Source organism: Etheostoma spectabile, chromosome 4, assembly GCF_008692095.1.
Source record: "Etheostoma spectabile isolate EspeVRDwgs_2016 chromosome 4, UIUC_Espe_1.0, whole genome shotgun sequence".
Lineage (NCBI taxonomy): Eukaryota > Metazoa > Chordata > Actinopteri > Perciformes > Percidae > Etheostoma > Etheostoma spectabile.
Genome location: NC_045736.1, coordinates 14,065,995 through 14,090,057, shown reverse-complemented (window position 1 = coordinate 14,090,057; position 24,063 = coordinate 14,065,995). Strand labels below are relative to the sequence as shown.

Sequence of the window (24,063 nt, the reverse complement as noted above, 5' to 3'; positions counted from 1 at the left end):
GTTTGCCTTGAGATGTTGTTGATGTCACCTAAACATACACAAACATACACAAACATACCTCACAATCTGATTTATTTTTTCATCCTGTCCACACAACAAATGTTGTGTGCACAATGTAATCATAGATAGATGGATGATGGATAGATGGATAGATAGATAGAAGAAGAAACCTGCATCCGGCCGCGTCTAAAGGTAAATACCGTGCCTCTGAAACCTATTCACTCCTCTGGGAAGTTTTACATTAAATTAAAGTAGATTTAAAGCGGCTTTTTTCACACTGATAAACAGTAAAAATACTCTTAATGACAAAGTGAGAACAATCTCTTCAAATCGATAAGATTATACTTTATTCATCCCACAATAAAGTCTGATCTAATTAATGAAATTAATTCCAAATCACCGCCGTCGAGCAGAAACCTCGTATCTCCATATTTTGTCATTTTCTTTTTTTCTTTCATTGATCAATGCCACTGGTCTCCCGTCACGTCTGTCTGTGGGTTTTACAAATATTTGAAATGTGACGCGATGATTTTGTGACTTTGTGTGAAAAACATGTTTTAAAAATTAACCTTTTTTCCATTTTGCAGAAAAGATTTTGGACATACAAGGTTTTTTTTGCCAGAGAGCCATGAAATAAAAACTACTAGTTTGTAGAAGTTCAAGTGCTCATATTACGCTCACGGCTGGTTCCCTTTCCTCTACCGTGTTATATATCTTTTTTTTGTGCACGTTATAGGTTTAAAAAATGAAAAAGCCCAAAGTCCCCCCCCCCCCCCCCCAAGGGTCTTACCATCTTAAATGCTGTTTCTGAGACCAAACCCAGTAATGCAGAGGGATTGTGGGACGTAGTCCAATGGTCCTGGGCTGGAACACCTGTCCACAGGTGAGTCCATGCAACACAGATGTGAAGCAGTTCTCACAAATAATGGTTATGCACCTAAATATTAGGGCAGTGATTCAAAGTAAAGCAAACCCTTTTTTATTTTTCAGTTCATACAGTAAATGTTTGAGTTTGTAAAGAAAAATCCAAATACTGTTTTTTTTTTTTTTAACATCCTAATATTCCTTTTTCTTCAAACTTGATCGACTTTGGTCATGTTTTGATTTTTAATTGAATGTGCAGTGTTCCCAATGCACTGATATTGTGGAATTAAAAGTGGATTTTGGGCATTATTCACTTTTTTAAAGACACTATTATTCTGAACACAACTGTATATTTATTTTATTTACCCAGTCTAGGTCCGTTATGCAACAGAACCTGAAGCCTCTAGGTCGCTGACACAGAATAAACTTCAAACTTTATTTAAAGATCATCCGCTTTATTTGCGTTTTGATTTAAAGTAGTCAAAAAGTGCAGTTGTAAGAAATGTAAAAAGTTTCAGTCCACTTCACCTTCATTATTACATTAGTACGATAAAACCAGAAAGAATTCCACAACACCGAAGCAGAAAGAAACCGAGCTCCTCTGCCTGCAGGAAGCTGAAGGAAAAAAAGAAAAATTCACGTCTTTCATTCCTGATTTAAGGGCCGTGCTCCTCTGCAGGAAGGATGCGCCAAAGAAACGGACGGGGTAGAACCCCGTACGCGGTGGTACAGTGTCGTTCTTAGACAAAAGTGCATTAACACAATTTAAAAACACAATCTTCACATACAATGTTAAAATAATAAATTCAGTTAGAGATAAAACAGGAGCGGTGTTTTAGTTTCGGACCAGTTGTGGTATGAAAGGTCTTAAAGGTCTTGTGAGGTAGAGCAGAATTAAAGGGCCAGTGTGTAGGACTTCGTGGCATCTAACGCCCCCCCCCCCACCCCCCCGTAAAGAGCTCAGCCTTTCTGCTGATTTTGTCCAGGTCCCGCTCGCGATATTGAAACCAAAAAATCCCCTTGCACCCCACAAAGGATTCTCCCCGTAGGCCCCCATAGTTAAAGAGACGGCTGTAAAACTGCTGCCAGGGCGCCTTTCTCAATTATTAATACATAACTTTTTAGATTAAAAAAAAAAAAAAAAAAAAAAACTTCCCCCTTGCCGGGAAAAGCTATTAAAAGCACATATGACGTCAGCGGCATGTAAAGTCTCTGGGCCGAGTGGGAACCCCCAGATGGGGCCAGCGGGACTAACACTGCCCCGCCCCCCCCCCCATATTCAGCGAGCCGCGTACAGTATCACGGACGTAAACCCGGTTTTAGAATACCTCCGTGCATCTAGCGGAGAGGGTGCACGTTGCAACCTTCCCTCGTCCTCCCTTTCCAAGCGGGTCCCAGAACCTCGTGTGGCCTTTAGGTGATCCAAACAGGAAAAGGCCCTCTCCAGAGCCTGTGTTTGGTTTGTCCCTACTGGGCTACTGTAGAAACATGGGGGACATGAAGGGCTCATTCTTAGCTAATGAAAACACTTCTTAGTTTCAGGTACATGTAAACTAATGAAAACACAATTATGATTCTCCATTTCTGCCGGTAGACCCCTCTGAATCCTACACCCTGGTCCTTTAAAGAAAACAGGAGGTGAAACAGTCAAAGTTAAAAGTTACAATTTATCTTTCTAGATTTTCAGGTTTAGAGGGAACGCAAAGCAAATGTGAGTTCCCGTTCCTACGATGTCGTCGTCTCAGTTTCGCTCATTATCCCAGTTCCAGGCTGTAGTGAAGACCGTCTAACCTCCAGTGTCCTCTGTTCACACACACACACACTCCTGTAAGGCCGTCAGTTAAAAAATAAAATAAATAAGTTAAAACAAATTGAAACTGACATGAGATTCCTTTGAAGGAATCTGCACGTATGAATACATTGTAGAGTTGTCCCGTTCTTATCTGTAGTGATGATACGATGGTTTTTAACAGTGAAATTAAAAGAATCGCAAAGTGCTTTGTAAGATTTGGGAAATGGTTTGCGTTGGATTTCCTGAGCTGCTGGCAGGAAAACAAAAACAATCCCGTCTGCCTCTTCATTATAATTACACCCAGGACAGGTGGGACGTAATGCCCCAAATCAAGAGAATCCATTAAATTCACACTGATACAATCAGCAACTCCCAAATATCCACGTGAACTCCAGGATGTGGTTCAGTTAGCGTCCAGGTTCCAGGCGTTGTGGGACTGAACGAGCTCCTGTTCCAGTTCAATGTTGGTTCACTGCTTCCCCCTGACTCAGGAACACACACAAAGCCGGGGTCGCTCACCCCTAAATCCCACCAGACGCGAATGCCGAAAGTTTGCCTCTTCAACTCGCAGATTTTTTGTTTTGGTGATTTTTCTTGGATATTTGTGTTTCTAAAAGGAGAAGGTAGCCTACATAGGGAAATGGTTTCTTCCATTTAGTCCAGTTATGAACGACACGGATCAAAGTTTTGTGGCCGTGTTTTTGTTTTTAAAACGGTGAAGTGATGTGATCTAGAAATCGGGAGTCTAACCGGGGTGTTTACTTTGAAAGTTGACCGGATGCGTCCGCCTTTCACCCCCTGCTCGCCCAGGTGAACGCCCAGCACCTCCGATGAAAAACACACCTGCCTCGTATTTCCAGCGGAGCGGAGGGTGGAATCAGCATGGTCTTGAGTGGCCGCGGTCACATGCGGTGCGTTGCCAAGTGCGGCCGGTGCTCGTTGTCATGGCGCCTCAGTAAAGGATTCAGATCCGTCTCCAACTCCCTCTGCTTCTGTAACAAACCCTGAAAACACACACACACACTGGTTTGTACGTCTATACTTGTGTTTACATGTTAGTAGATTAACAAAAAAGACAGAAAAACAGATAATCTTTACATTGAAGAAGCGTGATGAGTTAATCAATTTATATATATATATATCTATATGTCTATATATATATATATCTATATATATATATATCTATATCTATATATCTATATATCTATATATATAGCTATATGTATATCTATATAGCTATATGTATATCTATATAGCTATATGTATATCTATATAGCTATATGTATATCTATATAGCTATATGTATATCTATATATATCTATATATATATGTAGATATATAGATATATTTGTGTATATATAGTGTGTGTGTGTGTGTGTTACCTGCCGTAGCTGGGCCAGGCCTCTGAGGATCTCCTGCTGTCGGTGTGTGTGAGTGTTATGAAGCCGGTCCGGGTGGAGGAGTCGATGAGGAGATGCTGCTCTTGGAGGAGGATGTTCTGACGAGGAGAACGTAAGGTTTGTAACAGTAGTATCAGAGCCCGTCTGCGGAGAGCCGGTTCACCTCCCTATTGAGCCCCATTGAAGAGGATTTGGTTGCAGTTCCACCAGAGATCCACTGGGGGTGATCGTGGGCGAGTGTTTGATGAATGGGATACTATGGAGCTAGACGGCTGAATTTGTCTCTTTCGCCTGATTGCTGTTGAGAAATCTCAGATTTGATTGTAGTTTTTGCAAGTTAGGGTTAGGACACGGATTATAGGTTGAAAGTTGAACGAGTACTCATGTCCTTTTGATTTCTTACAGGTTGAGTTGTTGTTGCCCGGAACACGCTAGCATTCTGCTAATGAGTGCTGATTGGTCAGTGAAGGACTGATTGACCGGAGATCCCGCTTGATGGCATCCGAAGTGGAGCCAGACTGCCAGAGGGAATATTTCGGCGTGGTCTTTAAAACATTAGCAAACCTCCTTCTAACTCGTGTATTGACAGGGAGAGCCTAACCCGTCCGCTGTGTTGTCGATGCCTCAAGAGAAAAGAGGAAGTGACTAAAAACAGAAGTGACTCAGAGCTTGCTGAAAGCGGTATCTCCGGCCGTATGATGTCAGTGAAATTCGAAGAGGCTTTTTAGAACAAAGAGGCGACTTTAAAAAAAACAACACCCGGCAGTGTGTATTTTCTTCGCCCCCGCCTTTTGAATACAACAATCAAATTATAGACAAAAAATGTTATCTGGAGAAAAGTGGATTTTGAGGGTCAAAGCTCTATAGACCTCCATTCATTCTGCACTCTGTGAGCGCCCTCATATGGAACCAGAGTGGAACTGCAACCAGCCGGGAGCATCAGGAGAGCTACACGCTGTCCAGATTATAAACCCCTTGGTGGCAAATTCAGGATTTTTGGCTACAACAATGAAACTGACTTGACAAAAGCAACAGACATAAAATACAGACACAATATGAGGGTGATAAATAGACTAAACAAACAGACACACAGTTCACACACACACACACACACACACACACACACACACACACACACACACACACACACACACACACACACACACACACACACACACACACACACACACACACACACACACACACACACACACACACACACACACACACACACACACACCTTTTTAAATATTTGGGGACCAAATTATAATCAGTGAAATGTACAGCTCACGTCAGAGAGTTCAATTATTATTGTGTGTGTGTTTGTGTTTGTATGCGTGCCCTTTCCTACCTTCCTGCTTCTGTGAGTGCGTGTCTCTAACCTGTGTTGTGTGTTGTGTGTGTGTGTGTGTGTGTGTGTGTGTGTGTGTGTGTGTGTGTGTGTGTGTGTGGTTGTGTGTGTGTGTGTGTGTGTGTGTGTGTGTGTGTGTGTGTGTGTGTGTGTGTGGTGTGGTGCCGTTGCCTGCCTTCCTGCCTCTGTGTGTGTGTGTGTGTGTGTGCGTGCGTGCATGCACACACACCCTTTCCTGCCTTCCTACCTGTGTGTGTGTGTGTGTGTGTGTGTGTGTGTGTGTGTGTGTGTGTGTGTGGCACACACGCCCTTGCCTGCCTTCCTGCCTCCGTGGGTGCGTGTCTCTAACCTGTGTGTGTGTGCGGTGGGGGGGTGTCAGCAGGATCCAGTGGATCCAGGTTGAAGACTTCATCAGTCCGGATGTAAGGGATGAACTCCAGGCCTGGAGGGGTGGGGGAGGGGAGGGCGGTGCCTGCTGACTCTGAACTCTGTGTCTGACAGCAGGGACGGGAGGAGAGCGCCCCCTGGGGGAGACATCAACACGGAGGAGTCAGAGTGCATCAACTGCATCTTCCCGGTTTGTGCATTTTGTGACTATACAAATGGTGAGGTTCTGTTTTTGTTGATAGTTTGGTTTAACCTGGTTTAACCTGGTTTAACCTGGTTTAACCTGGTTTAACCTGGTTTGGCACGTGTGTGTTTATCGCCTTGAGGCCGGGCCTGCACGATTCGGGGGAAAATGAATCACGTTTTCTAGCTTAGAATTGATATCACGATTCTCTGCCACGATGTTTATCACACACATGAACCGTGACAACACAAAACAAATCGGCAGTACCAAACATAGATCATTTTTGGCACCTGTAGCACGTTGGGCCTCCCCACAAGCCTGTAGACAAGGGGGAGCATCGCAGCGCTTTAAAACCTATTTTATACAGTCTGTGTTTAAAATTAATAGAAGAAAGTAGTAGGGTTTGTGATGCAGTCGGCTCGTAAAATTAAATGAGAATCAAAGTCGTAAAAGAAAAGAAGTTATTTACAAACTAAATTATGAACAGGGTGAATCGAGATTGCGATGCAGGCCTATTTCAGACACAAGGTGTGAAAGCTGCAATGCAATCCAATTCAAATTTATCATTGGGCACACAATTTGGCAATTCTTTGTTTGACTGGTCCATAAATTCTTCAGAATTATAAGTAAAACATATGTGTTGTTCAACTGACAAAACTTCCAATCATTAAGCGCTAATAGAGCTCAACAGTGACCGCCCACTTTTTAAACGGCTCTGGTCCTGGAAGTGATTTTCACCAATTGGTCCATTGACGTTTCAGAAAATGCTTATAAAAAGAGTTATAAGCCTGGAACCACGGCAACCAGCTACGAGATGAATCGTGACAACAAAACATTTGATGCGGCACAGCAGAGCGTTTTGGAAATGGCAAAAAAGGCAAAAGGACAAGACTGCGTAGATAAACGAGCGTAGACTTTAGTGTTAGCCGCTCACTGAGGTTCAGTCATCATTTCCATTGTGCAAACTCCACCAATCAGAGATGTCGCTGTTACTCTTGGGATTGTGGGGAGTGTAGTACTTCTCCAAGACATTGCCAATAAAACATGTTTTTCTTAAAACAAGGTTGATTTCATACGGACTTCTAGCTTCTACAGGGTCATTAACCTTGGTCCAACAGCCTCGGAGCTCGTGCTCCGTCTACCTTGGATGGTTTCGACATCATGGCTGATAATCAAAATCCTCATGGATAGAATTAACAGGATTTTCACTTTTGGGAAGCACACTGTTTTAACTCTATTACTGTAATTGCAGAGCTAGTGTAGCCTTAGATGCACCTGCCATGACACAGCTGCGCTGCCATTTGGGACCAGGCTAAAAGTGTTCCTTCTGAAAGCCACATTGCTGATGCTTGAAATGCTGCTCACCTTTCAGTGTTGATGGCTGCAGAGATGCCGTGTCCCCTGGAAACGCTCTCCACCTGGAACAATAACAGTCATTAACTACTCAATGTTTGTCAGGACGTTAGTTTGCAGTAGGAAAGTAAGAAATCTTTGTGAATCACAATTTTGGACCTCAAGAGCTTTTAGATTAAATAATAGAATAATTATAGAAAAATTATAGAAAAGCGTTTTTGCAGAACATAATGAGTTGACCTTTTTGGATATAAAATGTAGAATTAGACTTTAGATTTGATTTGTGTGAAATGTCATTATGATCGTATGAATTCTTGAGTTATAGCACCCTCATTAAAACACATTTTGAGAGGGTTCATGTGAATGGGACGTGAGGACGGATGGACAACCTACGGATGGACACCGGCGCAGAGGCATTGTTCAGTTAAGACGAAAGCAGTATTTTTCTGAATTCAGTATGAAGGTGTACATCTGTCAGGAAGCCTCCTACCTTACTGGTGGGACTGGTTCTGGTCTGTGAGGGGTTGGAGGAGAGACCAGGCTCCTGGTGCTGAGGAGGAGGAAGAGGAGGAGGAGGAGGGTCGGTCCTGGACAGACAGGCCCTCTCCTGCAGAGCGAGGAGCTCGGCCTGCCTCCTCTGTCGACTCTCCTGTCTGTTCCTCTGCAGAGTGGCCGGGTAACGCTCCGAGGCGGGAACGAACTGACGGCTGGGCCTGGAGGGACAGGGTACAGGTACAGGAGGGTCAGGGTAAATACTGCTGGAGGAACAGGGTCCAGGTACAGGAGGGTCAGGGTAAATACTGCTGGAGGAACAGGGTCCAGGTACAGGAGGGTCAGGGTAAATACTGCTGGAGGAACAGGGTCCAGGTACAGGAGGGTCAGAGTAAATACTGCTGGAGGACAGGGTACAGGTACTGGAGGGTCAGGGTAAATACTGCTGGAGGAACAGGGTCCAGGTACAGGAGGGTCAGGGTAAATACTGCTGGAGGAACAGGGTCCAGGTACAGGAGGGTCAGGGTAAATACTGCTGGAGGAACAGGGTCCAGGTACAGGAGGGTCAGGGTAAATACTGCTGGAGGAACAGGGTACAGGTACAAGAGGGTCAGAGTAAATACTGCTGGAGGAACAGGGTCCAGGTACAGGAGGGTCAGGGTAAATACTGCTGGAGGAACAGGGTACAGGTACAAGAGGGTCAGGGTAAATACTGCTGGAGGAACAGGGTCCAGGTACAGGAGGGTCAGGGTAAATACTGCTGGAGGAACAGGGTCCAGGTACAGGAGGGTCAGAGTAAATACTGCTGGAGGAACAGGGTCCAGGTACAGGAGGGTCAGGGTAAATACTGCTGGAGGAACAGGGTACAGGTACAAGAGGGTCAGGGTAAATACTGCTGGAGGAACAGGGTCCAGGTACAGGAGGGTCAGGGTAAATACTGCTGGAGGAACAGGGTCCAGGTACAGGAGGGTCAGAGTAAATACTGCTGGAGGAACAGGGTCCAGGTACAGGAGGGTCAGGGTAAATACTGCTGGAGGAACAGGGTACAGGTACAAGAGGTCAGGGTAAATACTGCTGGAGGAACAGGGTCCAGGTACAGGAGGGTCAGGGTAAATACTGCTGGAGGAACAGGGTCCAGGTACAGGAGGGTCAGAGTAAATACTGCTGGAGGAACAGGGTCCAGGTACAGGAGGGTCAGAGTAAATACTGCTGGAGGAACAGGGTCCAGGTACAGGAGGGTCAGAGTAAATACTGCTGGAGGAACAGGGTCCAGGTACAGGAGGGTCAGAGTAAATACTGCTGGAGGAATAGGGTCCAGGTACAGGAGGGTCAGAGTAAATACTGCTTTTTTTTAAAATACTGCTTTTTTCAAAGTAATTGTTTATTTCTTTCACTTCACTGTAACTTTTATTCTTGTATTTGATCTTATTCTATTTTAGCTTTTTTTTTTAAATGTTTTTTTTCATGTTTTATGTAAAGCACTTAACACATACTATATACATACACTATACACATAAAGCTGCCTTGCCTCACAGATACAGCGGGGTCAGAGTAAATACTGACCAGTGTGTGTAACTTTGTGTCGTCTTCCTTCTTGAAGACAATATGGAGGCCATGGGAGAGACTGTGGATTTTTACATTGGATGTTTTAAACCTGCGAGGGTTGAATAAGGAACTAGTTTTGCTTGTATATCTTCTATATAATGACATATACGCCCAGACCATTACATGTATTTAAACATGAATGAATAAGACAACATCCAGGATCCTGCCTGCCTGCCTGCCTGCCTGCCTGTCTGTCTGTCTGTCTGTCTGTCTGTCTGTCTGTCTGTCGTATTCAGGTGCAGCTACAACTTCACAGTGATCTAAATTTGAGATGTGTATTTCTACCTGTGTGTGTTCCACTCCGGCCTCCTCTTGTCTCTTCTGCTCCTATCTGTCCTGGCATATGACTGATATGGGTCTCCAGCTCCTCCTGGCAGACAGATGTTCTCCTTGCCGGCTCTCACCGCTGGGTTCCTGCAGATTGGAGGAGCAGCGGACAGAGAAGGAGGCGGCTGGTACTGTGCAGAGACGTCGGGGGTCTGAACTCCGTCTGATCTGAGCGGGAGAGAGGGAGCTGCTTGAGCACACACACACACACACACACACACACACACACACACACACACACACACCACACACACACACACCACACACGCACACACGCACACACGCACACACGCACACGCACACGCACAATATTAATTAGTAGGGACGCCAACAGCAAAGCCTAGCTTTACTTTGAATGTTGTCAAAGAAAAATAAATTTTTATGATGCACCTGCAATGAATGATGCATAGGAGAAGAATTACACTATGAGAGCGTCTGTCCCCACAAAATCACCTGCTGAGTGTTTAACAGTTATTTATTTGTGGTCTAAAAGTAACCGCTGTGGAACAATCATATAATAACTCTCTCTCTCTCTCTCTCTCTCTCTCTCTCCCCCCCTTTCCTCACCCTCCCTCCCCTCACCCTCCCTCCCTCCCACTGCGGCAGTAGTAGCCGTAAGCATCATGAACAGTAGTATTGGGTGTGGTAGCTGTAGTAGTAGTAGCTGAGTTACCTGTCTGTACAGCCGAGTCTTTGTAACGGTTGACTTCCTCCTCATCCTCTTTCTCGTCTTCTTCCTCCTCCTCTCCTCCTCCTCCACCTCCTCCAAACACTCACCCTGCCTGGTAACTGCTGAACATAACACAGAAACAAAGTGGTAAATAAACAGTGATTTTAGCATTGTAAAATACACTTCAGAGTCGACAGAAACAAAATAAAAATATGAAAAGCCGTTTTGGATTGTCTTTCCACTTTTCCAAAAAACGGTATTTACCCTTCAAGTCTGCACTAGACGTTCCATAGGTGGAAAGTAGTTAATAGTATAGTATAGTATTAATAGTAGTTAATACTCGAGTATTTCCATTTTATGTTTCTTCTCCATCACATTTATTTTGCAGCAATAGTTAAGAACCACGATATGTAAAGATTTTGCTAACAATCCATTTATAAAAACAAGATATTGTTTAAGATGGTGGTTACCAACCTTTTTGGCTCATGATTCCTTATAAAAAAGTGTCTATTTCATTACCTTGCACTGTAGCTGGATTCTCGCGATCTCACAAGATCATGCAAGATGTGCAGAATCACATATCATACAAAAATCCATCTTGTCAGGCTTCAGGTAATGCGTTTGTGTCCAAATAGCAGCAGACCAAACATGCAGTATATTTACTTGTAGCATATTTTTACACCGTTGTATTGGGACGTATACTTAAGGAAAGGACCACTACAGAGTTTGATTGACAGCTTTCACAACTTAAGAATGTTGGTTTGGGGTCAGTTTCACGTAGTTTAATTGTTTGGATCTGTATATTAGGACAGAAGCTCTGCTCACTGCTGGGCTCCAGCGTCTCCTGCTGTCTCTGGACGTCGTCTGTCTTTGGCTGCGCTGCCAGGGGGCTCGACTACACACCACACACACACACACACACACACACACACACACACACAAAGACAGAAGTCAGACACTGATGCAACTGCAAGTACAGCAAATTTCACTTTTGCCCTCATCAGAACACAGTCATATTTTAAATGTGGAGAAAATAACTCTAGTGGTGAAGAATCGTGCGCTGTTTGTGTCCTGACCTTCTGTTTCTCCCTCCGTGTGTCCAGGTCGTACCGTCTCTCCAGCATCTCCCTCTCCAGAGCCACCCTCCTCTCTTCCTCTTCCTCCGCCTCTCTCCTCCTCGCCTCCTCTTGCTCCCTCTGCCGCCGACGCTCCTCCACCTGTAGCTCGATTGCTTGCTGGGGGAGGAGACAGGAGAGATGGTCAAATATTTTGGAAGTGATAAAACCTCGCTCTCCTCCTTCCTACTGCTCCAGCTGTTTGAGCCTCCTCCTCCTCCTACCTGCTGCTCCAGCTGTTTGAGCCTCCTCCTCTCTCTCTCTTCTATCTGAGCGGGGTCCAGCAGGGCGGTCATGGTCCTCAGATAGCTGGACGAAACACAGTAGAACAAAGAAAACTTACATTTAATCATACACATCTGGAGCGGGCCTTGATCCAGACCCGTTTCACTGCCCACATCTATCAGTGATGTGATATGTCGGATTGGAAGTAGAACTAAGCCAATCACAGCTTTGTAGGCGGGATTAAGAATGGGGACGTTGTCGTCCTGTGCCAGAGCCAGACAAATAGAAAAGGTGGGACAAGCGCTTTTCAAGCCACAAGTAAATCTTGGCTATGAAATCCAGAGTCAAGACCAACAAGTCCCAGGTCAAGTCCAAGGCCTAAACATTGTGTTTCAAGTCCTCAACAAGTCATTATGTGCCCTTTATAAAAGTGAATATAATTTTAAAGCAGCTATCTTCAAAATTTTTCTAAACTGGATCAACAGAAGTATATTTCTATGACAAGGCCTGACGTGTCAGGCCCCATCCGCTCCCTGTGTGTTGCTGTTACTAAAATCCCATCGCTACGGGAAACAACTTTTGAGCTAGCAAGCTACATACTGAAAATGGCAAGTGTTGAAGAAAATTTGGATGTGCATTGTGGAAGAGCAAATTACTTTTCACCATGTATCCAGCCAATTTTAATAGATCACGCTACTATATTGTATGAACAATTAACTTGCATGGTTACAGTGGAAACTGATGTGTGTGATGGAGGTTTCAACTCAAATGTCATCAACAGGAAATGATGTTTGACTTTACAGACACATTTCCATAACCTGTGCCTCCTGTCCTTTCATCTTTCAGTCCTCCCTCCTACCTGGCTCTGGTTGGGTATCCACTGGTCGTATCAATGCTGGCTCTGCCTACACTCTCTGCTCCACAGCTGCTTGTGGCCTCCCAGACCAGGGACAGGCTGGACGAGGGCTCCCACTCCCCTCGCTCCGAGCCATTGGACGGGGCTGGAGGTGGAGGTGGAGCTGACGGAGCTGCAGTCTGGACAGGAGGCCGTCTCTGCATCGAGTCAAAGTGTGTAGCCCAGAGCTCATGGTCCTCTTTCTTGAACATGAAACAGTGAAAAATTAACATGTCTCTACTGTACCTGGTCTCTACTGTACTTGGCTCTGGTCTCTACTGTGGTCTCTACTGTGTCTCTACTGTACCTGGTCTCTACTGTACCTGGTTCTGGTCTCTACTGTGGTCTCTAATGTGTCTCTACTTTACCTGGCTCTGGTCTCTACTGTGGTCTCTAATGTGTCTCTACTGTACCTGGTCTCTACTGTACCTGGCTCTGGTCTCTAATGTGTCTCTACTGTACCTGGCTCTGGTCTCTACTGTGTCTCTACTGTACCTGGTCTCTACTGTACCTGGCTCTGGTCTCTACTGTGGTCTCTAATGTGTCTCTACTGTACCTGGTCTCTACTGTACCTGGCTCTGGTCTCTAATGTGTCTCTACTGTACCTGGCTCTGGTCTCTACTGTGGTCTCTAATGTGTCTCTACTGTACCTGGTCTCTACTGTACCTGGCTCTGGTCTCTAATGTGTCTCTACTGTACCTGGCTCTGGTCTCTACTGTGTCTCTACTGTAGCTGGTCTCTACTGTACCTGGCTCTGGTCTCTACTGTGGTCTCTAATGTGTCTCTACTGTACCTGGTCTCTACTGTACCTGGCTCTGGTCTCTACTGTGTTTCTACTGTACCTGGCTCTGGTCTCTACTGTGTCTCTACTGTACCTGGCTCTGGTCTCTACTGTGTCTCTACTATACCTGGCTCTGGTCTCTACTGTGTCTCTACTGTACCTGGCTCTGGTCTCTAATGTGTCTCTACTGTACCTGGTCTCTACTGTACCTGGCTCTGGTCTCTAATGTGTCTCTACTGTACCTGGCTCTGGTCTCTAATGTGTCTCTACTATACCTGGCTCTGGTCTCTAATGTGTCTCTACTGTACCTGGTCTCTACTGTGGTCTCTAATGTGTCTCTACTGTACCTGGTCTCTACTGTACCTGGCTCTGGTCTCTAATGTGTCTCTACTGTACCTGGCTCTGCAGCAGTTTCTCTCGTCTCCTGCGTTCACTCGTCTCCTCTCTCTGTCTGTCCAGCTCCTCCAGCCAGCGTCTCCTCTGCTCCTCTCTCCTCTCGACAGTCGGCACCTCCTCCATCGGGGTGACCTCCTTCAGAGACAACACAGTTTGGGTTTGTTTGTCTAATTTAAATCTGTGGCACAGTGGAATAACATATCGGGCTTAGGATACACAGAAGAGGAGAGAAAATATTACCACACAGGTGATTTTACAAGAACTGAGAAACACCAGAAATCTACTCATCTCTGTGTGTCACTAAGTGCCTTTACATGCACTTTGGTAACATGGTTATTGTCAGCTTTCTGCCGTAACCTGATTTCTCAAATGTAATATATAACTTATGGTCTCTGAAGAAGGATCAAAAAAGATCTGTCATTTGTAGCTGCTGTAATCGTGTAAAAACACCCACCAATCACAACTTTAATAGTCTGCTTTGAAAGAACCAATCTCCTTGCCCTGCTGTGTATACTCCACCCCTGCTATGCTATGTATGTACCTGAACTTCAAGCGCGTTGTCGCTGTATTGTTAACACTAGCTTGGAGTTATGGGGTTAGACGGAGCCCCAGAAGAGATGCTACTTTTAAATTTAGCTAGCTTTTCAAAATGACAAACCTCGGCTTTAACTAATTTCCATTTTTTCTGGAGAAAAGTCATTTCTTTATCATGTTTCTAACATGTTAACATGTGTAGGAAAAGAGTTCAGAGTATCACTGTGTCAGCGGTGTGGAGGGATGAAAGAAAGAGAAAATACTGTATCCTGGTGCTGTTATTTGGTGCCATCCAGGCTTGACCAGGTTTGTGTTCGCTTGGATGAACAATCAAACACAAAGGAGGAAACGCTGCAGTGTGCGGCTATGCTGCTCAGTTTTACTTCACAGGTCAGATTTACCCCGAGTCTGAGGCTCGATCTGATGGCTGCAGGCTGATCTCTGTAGCTGAGGGAGCTCTGAACTGAGAACACACTCTCAGTGTCCTCCTCTGCCTGAAAAACACACACACACACACACACACACACACACACACAATAATAATAATTGAACTCTCTGACAGGAGCTGTACATTTCACTGATTGTACTTTAGTTAACTTGGTAAAAAGTGAACAAATAAAAGATGGGGACAAATCTGATCAATGCATGTTTCATAAACCAAACACTCTACCTCATTGTGTCATATATTCAACACATAAATGCTCCAGAGTATATTAGTGAACTACTAATGTCGTATACTCCTGCTAGGCCCCTCAAGTCGACCTGAACAGGGCCAACTAAAACACAAGGGGGTTAACTGTCCCCCTGGGAGTCAGGTCAGCAAACTCTTGGATGTTCTACATCACAACTGAAGACCTTCCTTTTTGTGTTTAAGTTGTGATGCTTTGATTTAGTTTTGTGTTCTTTGTGCTATTTCCTCCCGTTGTATTGCTTGTGTTGTAATCGTCTTTTGTTCTTTTAAGCTTTTATCCTTTTGTAAAGCACTTGGTAATCTAGGTTTTGAAAGGTGCTAAAGACCTAATCACGTGACGTTGCGTTAACACAAAAATAACTTCTGGGTAGACAAGTGGCTGTTGCTTTGAATTGCAGAGATAAATGAAATTGGCAGACTCGTTAAAATTATTGTCATTTTCAGCCGTAACTGTAACGTTAAAAGATATATAGTTAAATAACGAGGTCTGACCTATCTGACGTATCTGCTGTGTTGCTTTGCTAACGTTGATAAACCAAATTGAGCGTTAGGAAATGCAACATCTCACCGCCGGTCAGACTGACTACTAGTTTGGGTGGTGTCATTTTCTTTTGTCCGTGACCCAACAGGTTAATAAGGTCTCCAAGCTAACGGTAATGATAGTGTTGACATATGAAACCATCAGCAGTCAGACGAAAACAACCAACAATGTGAAACTTTTAAAGATCAGAAGGTTTTAAAGATCAAATATCTGCCGTACCTGGAGTCTGCCAGGTGCCGAACGCGCTGCTGCTGCTTCTGCTTCAGTGCCACTTGTTCATCTAACACACACACACACACCACACACACACCAAAGTGTGGAGAATATTGTGTATTGTGATAATTGATTAGTCGGTTTGAGTAATTTTTTTAAAGACGAAAGTAAAAGTTCTCTGATTTCAGCTTGTTAAAAATTATTATTTTCTAGTTTCTTCTCTCCCTGTGACAGTAATCTGAATACCATTGAGTTGTGGACAAAACAAGACATTTGAGGACGTCATCTTGGGCGTTGGGAAACACTGATCCACATTTTTCACAATTTTCTGACATTTTAGAGACTGAACAACTAATCGATTAATCGAGAAAATAATTAATTAATCGTTAGTTGCAGCCCTACACTATAATGAATATAAATATGAATAACTGCAGCTTTAAAATACGCGTGTGTGTGTTGTGTGTGGTGTGTGTGTGTGTGTGTGTGTGTGTGTGTGGTGTGTGTGGTGGTGTTTGCGGTACTGTGTGGTTACCAGTTCTCTCCTCCACTGAGCCTTCTTGGCTTCGATGGCTGCTCTGTTGTCTGACTGCCGCTCCTCCAGCCAGCTGAACGGACATCCAGGCAACCTAAACAACAGCAGCATCATTCTGTTTTTAAACCACCATTTTACATACACTGACTTCTTTCTTGACTATTCTTTGGGCATCCTAGGCCCTCACCTCTTCTATAGGACAGCTGAAGACATGGAATGGGGTGGGGGGGGTCAACACTCAGGCGTGCACGACCCACCATCGTTGCGCCAGATCACCTCCAGCCCTGGGTGCACCCACACACAGTAGGCTACCTAGCTGCCCCATGCACAGACTTCTAAAAACACACAATGCAACTATAGTGACCTACCTGCAACGACTCCTTAACAACTCAACCAATGGGTCATGTTGGAAACAGTGTGAAATCTCCTCTAGAGGACCAGAGTTCAGCAGTAAAAAAGGGGAGCGTGGATGGAATCTTTGATATATATAAAAAAAATAATAATAATAATCAAAATTTAAAAACATAATTCTATAGAAATACTACATTTCCGATAATAATACTATGAGAAGTTAAAAGTAAGTGTTTAAGTGTTATATTTTTGTTCAGATATCAGCTACATTGTTATGTTCATGAACGGAGTGCCCATACATCCATAATCAGTTACGAGATGGGATGGCAAGATAGTAGGCAAAGGTAAAATAAATGGTTCTAAAAACACAGTAAGGCGATATGATCCTAGTTACCTCAAATTTGGATTCAGTTGGAGCGGGACGGAGGCAGTAACGTTACAGCGTGGCTGTTGCTGTTGGCGATAAATATTGTTTTTAGGAATAAACCTGCCTCCTGCGTGAACCGTCCGTAGCTGAAAAAGGTTTTACCAACGCTACTCTATTAGGTTGGCCGTAATGGTCGTGCTTAAAGAGCCTAATATTTTCTAAAGTGGTAGGCTGTGTGAAAAATTTGAGAACCTAACCTACTAATTCATCTGTAAGCCGTACTGAACACCAAACATCTTTTTGTGTGTCCATTAGACAGTGAAGACATGAAGAAGTGGAACAATAGGTCTGGTTGTAGGGTAGAAGAATTGACCTCTGACCCTTACCACTCTTTTAACTGTAATCATAGTGATCTATTTCAACTTCAACGTCTTCTTAATGGGACTGCATCCAGAGGAAATCCTCTTGTCTGCTGCACAAAAGCTTGTTGATGCAGGCGCCATACCTGTTGTCTTTATTCTGTGATCTTCCAATTGTATCTGTTCCTTCTCCTCTGTCTTCCTCCTTCATCTCCCCTCCTCCTCCTCCTCCTCCTCCTCCTCCTCCTCCTCCTCCTCCTCCTCCTCCTCCATTCATTGTGGAGACAGATTTTGAGTCGGTTTGATTTCCTAACAGAGATAAAGACATGAAGTTGTGCATTATAATGACAAGGAGGGAAATTCTACAAAGTAGTAGAGCTGCAACGATTGATCAATTAATCGATTAGTTGTCCACTATTTAATTAATCGCCAACTATTTTGATGGTCGGTTAATTGGTTTCATGGAGTCATTTTTTATGAAAATAAAAGTAAAAGTTCTATGGCTCCAGCTCCTGAAATGTGAGTAAACCAAATATCTATGATTTTTGGACAAAAGAACCCATTTGAGGACGTCATCTTGGGCTTTGGGAACACTGATCTACATTTTAATCAATTAATCGACTATGAAAATAATTGTTAATTGCAGCCCTAAAGTCTAGTGACAGTTATGTCTGTTCCCACTGTGCAGTGTAGCCACTACCACTGTAATTACTACCATCACTACCTCTGCCCTGGGTCCTGTGGTCGTCTGGGGGGTGTTGGCCATTGCTCGAGGTCTGGACCGTGTGAAGGATCTGCTGTAGCTGCTCATTGGTCAGACACACCACACTGTCCTTCAGTCCTGCGTCCCCACTGGCCAGCGTGTCTTTTAGTCCCACCTTTCCGCCGGCTTGAGCCTGTCCTGGTTTCCCATTGGTTCTCAGGGATCCAACAGTAGTGCTGTGTTTGTATCTGTCTGACTTCACCTAACACACACACCACACACACACACACACACACACACACACACACAACACACACACACACACACACACACACACACACCACACACACAACACACCACACACACCACACACACACACACACACCACACACACACGATGTCAGGAGATAAAGAGTCAAGAGTGAAGCAGCGAAACGGGACCCTACATGACACTTACTTTGGCCCCAACTTTGACGCTGCCCCCTTTGTTGTGCTCATGTGTGTTGGATGATGTCAGAGCGGTGCTCCTTCCCCTGGTGGTGGCGGGGTTGGGGGCGAAGGAGGCGGCTGCTCCTCCTCCTGCCTTGCTCTTGGTTTCTCGTTGCCTCCCCGCTTGCTGCCGGGCTGGACGCTCCTCTCCATGCGCCTCCTCCACACAGGACGGCTGCCTGGAGCCCAGGACGCTACCCGCTCTGGGCCTGAAGGACAGCTGCTGGATGACGTTCAAATCAGAGAAAATTATAAAAGATAACACCAGGAAGTTGTTAGTGTTTCCTATCAGCATTCATGTTGATAATAAACATAAATCTGTGCTGTATTCTGCAATATCTGGCCAAAATTATGTAGATGCCCAGGAGCTTTTATGGCTGTAAGGATGATTCTTACCTTCGCTGGAGTCTTCTCACCGCCTACAGTAAAAGAAAGACGTGACAGTGAGAACCCATGAATCACTTGCACGCACGCACGCACGCACACTTAAACGCACGCACGTGCACGCACACCATTTAAAAAGTTTAAAAGGGTTTATTTTTTCACTTTTCACATATTATCTATATACAGTATATACATATATTATAATATATTATTAGCCATTAATTTAGATAACATAAAAACAAATATTCCTAATTCAATAAAAGCTAGTTTTACAGTCCCAGTATGTATCTCAAATAAAAGTAATGTGCAAAACTAATCATATTACATTTTAAGATGAAGTGTCACTGCATTTAACTGAAATACAGTTAACTTAAAACAGCAAAATACACTAAAAATGATCAATTATTCATTTTCTGTCATTTAACTAACTGATCAACTTATCATTTCAGCGAAGATCAATTTTATATATATATATATATATATATATATATATATACGTATTAGGGATCGACCGAAATTTTATTTTCATCAGCCTTAACCGATGACCGATGCGGGCCGCCGATTTTCTTGAGCTGATATTTGGAGCCGATACTGCTTTTGCTCCCTCAATCTACATCTTTAAAATGTAAACCCTGCCACACTGGATTTGTTTGCGGAATCCGCTCTGCCATTTCTTTAAAAATAATAAAACAAAAACACAGATCAGTGTCACTTCTGCAGTCATCTTACATTCATATCAACCAAATGATGTGTGCAATGTGCATCATATGGACGGGTGCACTGCTTATGGTTAACCGTGCAATGGTCAAAGGCTTTCATCAACATCTACATCTAAGCCTTGGTAATGGATTGCTTGCTAACATATTGTAAGACAGATATAATAAGGTCATCACAAAACGTCCTTTGTCAACACATTTAAATAATTTAAGAAAACAATAAACCTGAAAAGTAGCCATTGAGATAAAGTGCTTGATTTGTAATTTAGGACTGCCATGGTGCTAGTGGTGGGGGGGGCGGGGGGGCAGTGCATGGTCTGCATGTGAACTGCAGCGTCTCCAGCAACGCAGAGCTCCCTGTGGACGCCTGTCTGTAAATAATGGCGGGAAAAAACTAACGGCGAACACAGCAGCCGCACAGCCGGACAATGTATATATACTGTACATTATATATTGATATATATCGGCCGGACGATCGATATATATATATATATATATATATATACATATATATAAATTAAGTAAAGAAAAGGTCTCACCATGAGTGAGTAAAATCAACTTGGGTTTTCCATTTTCAAGTTCGAACAGCAGGCCGTCTCTGTTCACAAAAAAGGGGAAATGTCAGCAAACAGAAGAAACACAGTAGCGTAAAAGTAGTAAGTAGACTGAAAATGTTACTGTGTGTAAAGAACCAGTTCTTTTAGTGTTTTCACCTCTCTGTTTTATAAAAACTGATTAACTAAACTTAACAGACAGGTCTGTGAGTTAGTGCTGTGTTAGTCCTGGAGCCAGTAGTAACTGGAGGGTTTCAGCTTTCAATATTTAAACAGTTGGAATATTTATTATTTTAAGACATTTCAGTCTGTTCAGTCGTCCTTTATCAGATATATTTTATGATAAAAAACCCAAACCCCTGTCTCATTCAAGACATTTCCACAATCATATAATATGTTTGGTCATTTGGGTGCAAAGACCCAAGACCCAGGTTTTTTTTATGATGACATTGTTGGTTTAATATGAGTGAAAGTGTGTGTATGTACTGTATTTACCTGTAAGTGTCTCTGTGTCTATTTGAAACCGCGCTGCTGCCACTTGCCAGGACACTCTTGTAAAAGAGATTTTTAATCTCATGGAGTTTTTTATCCTGGTTAAATAAAGGCTGGAATGAATGAAAAAAGATATATACTTGCCTGCCAGTGCCTTTGGTCTAAAATTACCAAATTTCTGGTTGCTTGAAAACAGACTAGTTTTTTTTTTTTACTTTTGTGACACTGAGATATTGAGACAGAACAGTACACGCTGCATCACGTTGCCAGGTTATTACATCACGTGCCAAACACCAAAACTCACACAACGGGTAAACCCACTGTCTCTGCCTCACTGGCTGGCTCACACTTATTCAATACTGCCGCACATACAATTAGGCCTACTTGCATATACGATCTCAAATACCCATACATTTTACTTTGCTGTATTACTGTAAACTACTATTACTGCTTTTTGCACTTCTTTTAGATGCTAAACTGCATTTCATTGTCTCAGTACTTGCACTACGCGCAATGACAACACAATTAAATTTAATAATGTTGACTCTAAACGGACAGAATGTTAAACAACGTTAAATATTTTCATTTATTACTCTGTTTTTCACGCTTGGCCTTTTGGCCTGAAATGCTGCTTTCACAAAGTTCCCGGGAACTCCACAGCACACCTGGAACTCATTAGGGACCCGTCTTATGTCAGTGAAGGGGGTCTGTGATTGTATTTTAATTTCCAGAAGATTTTGGCAAAACTTCAGCAGATTTATCATTGACCGTATCTATAAAGACTTTGCCCTATTATGGGAAAATGTTGCATTTTGTTTTTATAGAACTCAAAGTAAAGAAAAAGTAAGGTTTTTTATTATAAATGTATTAATCCTTTTGGCCAAATTTCATATTCACAAATGTAAATTCAGTTCTAAAAAACCTAATTTTATTCTTTTTTTCCATGATGTTGTGCATTATGTAAATCTGATTTCGGGCTCCCATAACAAAAAGGTAAAGCTAAAACTGTCAGCATACGGTCCTCCTTATCTCTCTAACGACCTTTAAGCTTCCCCTGGCAACTTCTACTGTATTAGTATGTTTGTTGTGTTTGTATTTTTTACTTTTGTGTGTTGTTTAGTGTTCTGTTTCGTATTTTTTGCAATAAAGATGGCATTAAAAAAAAAAAAAAAAAAAAAAGCATATGCAACATTACTTAAATACATTTTGTGGGAAATGTCCAGAATACATTTGATTACATTAATTATGACAGAAAGTTCATACTAAATTGCTGTTGGGTCTCTGCGTATGGTGTGGACCCACTCTATTTGGAAAGTGTCCTGAGATAGGCCTAACTTGTGTTGTGATTTGGCATCATAAATAAAATTGAATTGTTCCTGGAAATCAAAAAAAAAAAAAAAATTGTATTTTAATTTTAATTTTAACACGCTGACGAAGCGACACATTTAACCCTGGAGGCCATGCATTTAACCAACTGCAATTATAGTACCAATTTTGGTTTATTAACGTTATACTCTAGACACAGGGTGACTTGTAATTTATCTATATTTTATATTCATAGGACAAACCCGTCTGTAAAATTCTGTTTATAATAGTATTCATTTCCATATTTATTCACTTATGCACTTATGAAACCATTGTATATATCATGCACTTACTGCTATCGTTTCTACTCTGTAAAGCGACTTTGAGCTTGGGAAAAGCGCTATACAAATTCAATTTATTATTATTATTATTATTATTATTATTATTGCACTTCTGGTTAGACCCAAACTGCATTTCGTTGCCTTGTACCTGTACATGTGTAATGACAATAAAGTTGAATCTAATCTAATCTAATCTTATTTTGTATTTGCATGAAAGGATTGAAGCTGATTTTTTTTGCCTCTGGTCGAGTAATTACAACGACTAGCAAAAGCTCTGTCGCTGAAAGGCTGAACCACAGCTGTGGCTACTGGTGTGGGGTTGTAACGGTTAGGTTTTCAAACTGAATAAAGAAGTGAATTATCTTAGTTGTGAAAATCGTCCCATTGATAGATTCCTCTTTTAAGTTGTTTCACTAAGACAGTTAAAAAAACGAAGTCAAGCAAAAGTACTGTTTTAAGCTAAATTGATATCAGCCTTAAAATAAATGCTATGCTGTTTATCTTTCTTAAATTTTATAAGTCGAATCATTTTTGAGTGAATAAATCAAGTGACAGCAAACCATGCTTCTGACTCAGAACAACCAAAAACAACCAAACGGGAACGTTGTTTGAAGGTACGGCGCAACCACAGGGGAACGTTACAGTAGGTTGGTTCTCTTAACGTTTAGAGAACGTTATAACCAGGAGGGAACGTTCCCTAAACGTTAGCTTTTGGTTTGGTTCGAACGAACCTTTAGAGAACCAAAAACTAACGTTCCCTAACGTTCCCTAAACGTTCTGTGTTAGTGGGGGACGACTCCTTTATCTCCACACTGTGCATCTTTTTGTCAATAATGTCGCGTGTTTTACGACATGAGTCTGTTTTTTGTTCACAGTTTTGGTCGCGAGCTAACATATATGCCCGTGCGTTTCCCTGCGACGCAGTCGGTCAGTAGGTTAGCCTCCGGCTAGATGTCACGTTAACCGTTATTAACGTCGCTAGCTAACGTGCCTGCTACGTTCTCTTGATACATCCATGTAGGAAAAAGAAGAAAATAATAACTCACCCGAGATTCATGCCGATATATGGACGGCAACACGTTTACCGACAACTTTATAAAGACACGACCATGCAATTGATAAATAATTTATCACGTAATAAAAAAAACGCTTGTGTCCAGCTCTTGACCACGGACGTATTATGAGAGCTGACTGCTTTGAAAGTCACACGCCAGTTCGGCCAGTTCCTGGTTGGTGAATTGTGTCAGTTGGTTGCCGACAACAACCAAGAACGGCTTCACCGATTGGTTGATTCGGTTTGACTGTAAAATTACCGGCCAATCAAACTTGGATTTGGACGTTTACGCTAGACGGTGGTGCATTTACGGAGACTGGGCATTTATTTGAAACGACCGAACCAACAAGCCAAAATGTAACGATTACTTACTTACGTTACTTCTTCTTACTACTACTACTACTATACTACTAACGGATCACGGAAGATAGTATACCTTTATACTCTAACGTTATTACCATTGTATAGGGACTACGAATGTTTACGCAGAACCCCTATAGACCTTCAATAAATATCCAGTGCTCTGAGAACCCCATATGCCTAAAAAATGCCAGTGAAGGCAACCCACTATGTGAAAAAATACAAACATTTACATTCAGT

General features: G+C 42.8%; 1 protein-coding gene across 1 annotated transcript; it reads right to left on the bottom strand.

The window, feature by feature from the left end:
- Nucleotides 1-1,372: 1,372 nt before the first annotated feature.
- ccdc66 (coiled-coil domain containing 66) lies at nucleotides 1,373-23,672 on the bottom strand. Its single transcript, XM_032512990.1, is given in 23 exon segments — nucleotides 1,373-3,660; nucleotides 4,039-4,154; nucleotides 5,757-5,858; nucleotides 5,861-5,931; nucleotides 7,344-7,396; nucleotides 7,822-8,044; nucleotides 9,714-9,945; nucleotides 10,338-10,547; nucleotides 11,251-11,320; nucleotides 11,502-11,660; nucleotides 11,765-11,849; nucleotides 12,625-12,863; nucleotides 13,838-13,972; nucleotides 14,773-14,865; nucleotides 15,823-15,849; nucleotides 15,852-15,886; nucleotides 16,351-16,442; nucleotides 17,572-17,734; nucleotides 18,141-18,390; nucleotides 18,586-18,837; nucleotides 19,014-19,036; nucleotides 20,257-20,315; nucleotides 23,456-23,672. Coding segments are annotated over 23 exon segments (2,802 nt in total). The 5' UTR covers nucleotides 23,467-23,672; the 3' UTR covers nucleotides 1,373-3,558.
- Between the last annotated feature and the right edge of the window lie 391 nt (nucleotides 23,673-24,063).